This window comes from Curcuma longa, chromosome 4, assembly GCF_044706935.1.
Source record: "Curcuma longa cultivar G26 ecotype Majalengka, Jawa Barat chromosome 4, ITB_CL_G26_1.1, whole genome shotgun sequence".
Lineage (NCBI taxonomy): Eukaryota > Viridiplantae > Streptophyta > Magnoliopsida > Zingiberales > Zingiberaceae > Curcuma > Curcuma longa.
The window spans coordinates 22,719,452-22,725,673 of record NC_133864.1 but is presented as its reverse complement, the minus strand read 5'-3'; the positions used below and the strand labels follow the sequence as shown (position 1 = coordinate 22,725,673).

Here is a 6,222-nt window from a genome sequence, read left to right as displayed (position 1 = left end):
TCGACAGAGATAATTGATGCTTACACCTGTATTTAGAGAAGCCTCCTTTGCTTTGTGCGACAGGGCTTGTTTAAGAACAGCAGAAAGCCAACAGCTCCCGCTGCTATACCAACAAATCTGAATACTATAATCGCTTAGGCGTATCAGATTTTATATACAAGCTGGTTAAATATATCTTTCAAGTTATTAGTCATCTAAACTACTGCTCAGTGTCATCCAGCCATAGAATGATGAAATCAGATAAGGAAATCAAGTATTCAAAAACACATACCTAGCTTCCACCATCATTGAAGCTGCTTCCAGCAATAACCTTGACTGATGATCAGTATTGTATGCTCTAGCATAAGCTACATTTTCTAAAACATCAGCACCGTTCAATCCAAATCTGTCAAGTTTAGTCAATGAAGTTGTGTATATATTAATCAGTCAAATATCTTATTTGCCATTATGTTGTTGCAAACCTATCTGCAATCTGCAGTAGTCTTTGAGGCCTAAACGTGCCCTCAGCATCGATATATAATGCCTTTCCTTCACCACCACCTTGATCCAATGGAAGCTGAAAGCAAATAGAGTTTGTTGTTTTGAGAAATTGAATTTGCAACAGAACTAGCATAGACCAAAATATTACTAATGACAAAACCAATAAAAGCAAGTTCAAGGAAATGTTATAAACCAATAAAAAACAATAATGACTGTGACATAAAAGCTATATATACATGTAAAGGCTAATTTATAATGTGTCACCATTCAAAACACAATATGATACCGAAACATACCTGACAGGTGACACAGAGAGTGTGGCACAATTGTGTTTTACCAGAACGAAACTCCCCATATAGTTCAGTAATAGATCCAGTTTCAATTCCTCCTATATTCAGAAAGTCAAGACAAATGAGCAAACATGCAATGGCTATCTACTGAAAACAAAATCCTAAGAATTTACCCTCCAAGATCTTATCAAGTTCCCTTGACCCAGATGTGATTTGAATTATTTCAAGGCGTTGAGCATGGAGTTGACTTGCACAAGTAAATCCCAGAGGTACCAACTTAGAAGCTGTACACAATTTGAATATTCAAAATTATAATGCTCAGAAAGTTCATATAATATATAAATTATCAGGCAACAGATAAATGGATTTCTAAATTGCTCAAGGATAGTTTAGAATTACCCGCTTCAATTATTTTGTCAACTTTTGCATCACTAATCCCTTTGATTTGCAGCAGATCTTTCCTTGGAGTATATGCAACAGATTCCACAGTACAAAGTCCAGCATCTTTTAGCTTCTTGACATCTACGGCAGCAATCCCAGATGCCTTCATAATAAAAGAACTCACTGACATATTAACTGAAATTGTTGGAAATAACAAATCCATCCTCTTGAAGTGACTATGGAAATACAAATCAAGCTACCATTTGATCCAGAAGGAAAACATGCAACATTTATGCAAACCGACTACTTCTACAAGCTTAGGTACTTATAACTAAGGGGTATCTAGTTTGTTTACTACAATTATGATTCTTCTAACCATCATAGTCAACAAAAAGCAAGAAATCTTTGCAATAGAACAAATTTAAAGCATTAAAGTTTCAATTTTGCCCGAACTGTCACACTGCTGAAGATGTTAACTTAAGAAGCACTACTATGAATATTGAGGAGGATCAATTTGAACTGAACAACAATATAATTACTCGAAGAAAAAAAATGAAATGTAGAAACTTACTTGATTTGGGATGGCTTCTTACAGAATACAACAAATGAAATGACATCCTGCGGAAACAACACAAAATCAGGGGAAACTTACTTGATTTGGCAGGCTGGAGCGGAAGTCTCGGCGGCGAAGTCTCTGCACGGGCTGGGTGGAAGGCTCGGCGGCAAGCAATCGCAGGAACCCGGAGAGGAAGTTTAGGGTTCGTGCGAGAGGGAGCCGCGGCGTCCGAAGAGGAAGTCTCGGCGGCGAAGTCTCTGCACGGACTGGGTGGAAGGCTCGGCGGCAAGAAATCGCAGGACGCCGGAGAGGAAGTTTAGGGTTCGGGCGAGAGGGACCTGCGGCGTCCGGAGAGGAAGTCTCGGCGGCGAAGTCTCTGCACGAACTGAGTGGAAGGTTCGGCGGCGCAGGAAGTAGGGTTCGGGGCGACAGGGAGGCGCGGCGTGAAGTTTAGGGTTGGGGAGAGTTGAACCGCGGCGTGTTCGGGCGAGAGGGAGCGGTTTAACGGGTCGGTAGGGTTAGAAAATAACGGCGGTTATTGTAAACCGCCGGAGAAAATAAAATATAGCGGCGGTTAAATTGTAAACCGCCGTGAATAACATTTTAAACTGCCGCAAATCACTAAACCGCCGTAAATCAATATTTAAACCGCCGCTAAAAAATTTATTTTTGTGGCGGTTAATTAAAACCGCCGGGAAAAAAGATAATAGCGGCGGTTTTAAAAACCGCCGGTAAATAACCGCCGCAAAATCATGATTTTTTAGTAGTGTACACCCTTGGACTTTTCCTTGCCAAGACTTCCCACTTGGACTTTTCCTTTGCCAAGACTTCCCACTTGGACTTTTCCTTTGCCAAGACTTCCCACTTGGACTTTTCTTTTGCCAAGACCAACCTTGGACTTTCCTGCAAACTTGCATCACACATGTTAGATCACAAGTATTGCCTAACTTTAAACATGGTTTAGCCAAACATTCAAACTCAATGCACTTGGGGTAAAGATTGCACCAACAATTAGCAACTTGACAAAACCAACTAAAGTAAAGAAAAGTATGGATGTATGTATGTATAAACAAGAAAGAAATGTAAAACGAATAAAAACCCTTGGGTTTCCTCCCAAGAAGTGCTTGTTTAAGGTCTTTAGCTTGACCCCTTATTCTCTAATGTACAAGGGTTCATTGATTGCACTCTCGCAACCTTCCCCTTGGAGGAACTTTGTATTTTTGAATTTTTGTACACAGCACCCTTATTTACCCGGCCGGAGCGGGCATCTTTTCCGGTAAAAAAGAATGATGATACAACTTCTTTCTCGGTTGGATGGCCTCCAACCGGCACACATGCGGGGGTTCTGACAAATAAGCGTTTGAATCCAAGGAGAGGTTAAATTCAATCCTCTTACCAACTACTTCTAGGGACAACTTCTGATTTTTAACATCAATGTTTGCTCCCGAGGTGGCAAGGAATGACCGTCCAAGAATAATGGGGATAGCCGAGTCTTCATCCATATCAAGCACAACCCCCCGACTTCTACCGGTACATCTTCAACTAGCCCTCTAGGATATCTGCAAGTTTGATCAGCTAGTTGAAGGGTCATCGGTGTTAATTTGAGATCCGAGTACCCACATTTAACACTTGTTGCATATGGAATGATGCTGACACTTGTGCCGAGGTCGCAGAAAACTCTTCCAATGGAAATATTGCCAATCTTACAGGGTAGGAAGAAACTACCTGGGTCCTTTAGCTTCTGAGGCATCTTGTTATTCAATATCTTCTCCGTTACATCCTCAGTAAGTGCCACCACATTCTTAGGCCGGGTGATGTCTTTGGTAGACATTAGCCCCTTGATGAATTTGGCAAATTTTGGCATTTCAATCAGTGCATCAAGGAGCGGAACGTCTAGCGTTAAATCCTTCACCCGATTGTAGAGCTTTTCAAATTCATCATCCTTCTGCTTGTATAGGAGTCACTGCGGGTAAGGTATATTTCTCACATGTGGTTTCTTCTCTGAAGTCCCAGCGGGTGTTGTAGTCTCAACTTCCTCCAACTTATCTTCAACAATTGGAATAGAGGAAGGAGGTTGCACAGCGGCTGGGGTGAGATACATACCTTCCTCAGAAGCAGTCACCTGAGGTTCTCTATCCTTTAGGGTCCGTCCGCTCCTGAGCTCTATTGCTTTGCAGTGCTCCATAGGGTTGAATTCTGGCTTGCCCGGGAGATCACCCACGGTTCTGGAGGAGAGGGAAGAGCTTATTTGAGCTATTTGGGTCTCTTGCATCTTCATCCTCTTATCGTGGTCATCCAGTTTTTCATTGATTTTAACCATGTCACCTTGTAACTTCTCCAGAAGTTTCAAGATTTTCTGGGTGTCTGAAACTTCTTCACTAGCTTTTTGAGGCACATTTTAGTTGGAAAGCCCTCCTTGATTGTTGTAACTGTTATTATTGCGGTTGGAAAAATTAGGGTGATTCCTCCAACCCGGATTATATGTGTTCGAGTACGGGTTGTTTCTTTGGTTAAATGCTCCAACTGCATCGCACTGCTCATATAAAACCATTTGATTCTGAGATGCTACAGCTGGGCACACTTCAATTGTATGACTTGAATCACCGCAAATATCACAGTTTGTTGCAATCGCATGGACCTTTCCAACGTTCATTCCTTCTACCCTCTTAGTGAGGGCATCAATCTGCGCATTTAGCTTAGTGAAGTTATCAACATTATATTTCCCAGGAATTTTCTGCACATTACCTCTCTCGTTTGCCCACTGGTGATGGTTAAATGCCACATTTTCAATAAGTTCCTTGGCTTCTTCGAGACTCTTATTCATGAGGGCACCTCCTGCAGCGGAATCCAAGTATACTTTAGTTTGATAATTGATCCCATTGTAAAAGGTGTGAATGATAAGCCATCTTTCAAGTCCATGATGTGGGCACTTTCTTAGCATCCCTTGAATCTATCCCAAGCCTCAAAAAGTGTCTCTCCGTCCATTTGTTGGAAGCTTGAGATGAGATTCCTCATGTGGGCAATTTTGCTTGGAGGATAGAATTTGTTCATGAATATCTTCTCCAAATGTTCCCAAGTATGAATTGAGTTAGGAGGTAATGAATGATACCAGTCCTTCACCCTGTCTCTCAATGAGAATCTGAAAAGCATTAAATGTTGGACGTCGAAGCTGACCCCTTGTTGCCTTCTAGTGCTGCAGGCATCAGAATATATTTCAATGTGTAAATGGGGGTCTTCATGTGGACCACCCCCAAACTGGTTCTATTGTATCATGGCTATAAATCCAGGATTGAACTCGAAATTCGCAACCTCTATGTTGGGGATGGCAATGCAGGACGTCGCTCCTCTCATCTGAGGTGCAACATAGTCTTTCAAAGATTTCTGGGCCATGTTTTGTGGTTGTTCTTGACTGATTACTCTTTGTTCTCGAAGTCTCCTTCGGTAGGTTCTATCAATTTCAGGATCAAGAGGAAACTCCAAAGGTTTGGCCCTGCTCATGCACCAAAATCAACTGAATGATTAAATTGCCAGAAAAATAATGAATGTATGTGCAAAAGAATTAGTACCAATTAACAAATGAAAAGAAATAAAAAATAAAGAATGAAGCTATGTATGTATAAGAAAATAAAAGTAAAACTTAATGTGCTAGAATAGTAAATAATTATGCACAGTCCCCGGCAACGGCGCCAAAAACTTGATAGCCCCCGGAAGTATACGAGTGTCATCAAGTAATAAAAATATCAAATCCACAGGGACCGTGGAATTACTTACTAAATACTAGCACAAAAAGGATGGAGAGAAACTGAGCATGATAATTGTGTGGGGGAGAAGGGAGTGTCAACAGCACCTAATCCTTAAAGCAGAGTAAGAATTCAACTGTGACAGTATGTGGTGAAACGATTCTAGGACTTCGGACTCCTCGAGGTATTGGTTGATCTCAAAGGCAATATACACAATCATTTCATAAGAACGGTAGATTAACAAATCTCAAAGTACAATCATCAATACACGATTTATCTTACATCTTAGAATTTAGGGAACTACTCCATGTCGTGGAGTGCACAATACATGGAAGAAATGGAAGAATACATCCTACTTCGAAAGATATACAAAGAAATGCAGAAATAGGACTTATCAATGAAGTTCTTCCTCCTTGGACTGCACGCTCCATGTAGATGGGATGAGGACGGGACGGAGTAGTCGGATCGGTGGATGGATCGTTGAATCTTGCTCCGAAATGAGGGGTCAATGACTCGAAACAGCTCTGGTGGCTCTCCAAAGTCTCCCCCCCTTCTTTAGGTCTCTAAGAGGGGTATTTATAGCAGCTACCCCGTGACAAGGCACGCCCCCGTCCACACGGCTGTGTCTCCTAGGCACGGCCACGTGTGGGCATGCCTCCTGGAAGAGACACGGCCGTGCCTCTTAGGCACGTCCCATTGAAGACCCTGTTCGGTGGAAAGGCACGGCCGTGCCTCAAAGGCACGCCTTCAGGTTGGATCTTCACTGTGTTGGCGT

At 42.0% G+C, this 6,222-nt stretch overlaps 3 protein-coding genes and 1 pseudogene across 3 annotated transcripts in view; 1 reads left to right on the top strand and 3 right to left on the bottom strand.

The window, feature by feature from the left end:
- Window positions 1-1,547, bottom strand: part of LOC141827293 (DNA repair protein RAD51 homolog 1-like) — a 2,582-nt gene extending 1,035 nt beyond the window's left edge. Inside the window, exons 1-5 of the mRNA XM_074714507.1 lie at window positions 1,170-1,547; window positions 944-1,054; window positions 777-868; window positions 462-556; window positions 272-385 (exon numbers count right to left, since the gene is read on the bottom strand). Coding sequence (XP_074570608.1) covers window positions 272-385; window positions 462-556; window positions 777-868; window positions 944-1,054; window positions 1,170-1,374 — 617 coding nt within the window. The 5' untranslated portion in view covers window positions 1,375-1,547. The remainder of the gene's footprint in view (window positions 1-271; window positions 386-461; window positions 557-776; window positions 869-943; window positions 1,055-1,169) is intronic.
- A 1,565-nt stretch (window positions 1,548-3,112) lies between these two features.
- On the bottom strand, window positions 3,113-4,531 carry LOC141827292 (uncharacterized). The gene is made up of 3 exons (XM_074714506.1): window positions 4,180-4,531; window positions 3,695-4,089; window positions 3,113-3,652 (listed from the first exon to the last, which is right to left on the bottom strand). The coding sequence occupies exons 1-3, from the start codon at window positions 4,529-4,531 to the stop codon at window positions 3,113-3,115; spliced, it is 1,287 nt and encodes a 428-aa protein (XP_074570607.1).
- Window positions 4,532-4,619: 88 nt separating this feature from the next.
- On the top strand, window positions 4,620-4,716 carry LOC141828718 (small nucleolar RNA R71; annotated as a pseudogene).
- Window positions 4,717-4,968: 252 nt separating this feature from the next.
- The window catches only part of LOC141827291 (uncharacterized), a 10,383-nt gene continuing 9,129 nt past the window's right edge, over window positions 4,969-6,222 (bottom strand). The window contains exon 3 of the mRNA XM_074714505.1: window positions 4,969-5,197. Coding sequence (XP_074570606.1) covers window positions 4,969-5,197 — 229 coding nt within the window. The remainder of the gene's footprint in view (window positions 5,198-6,222) is intronic.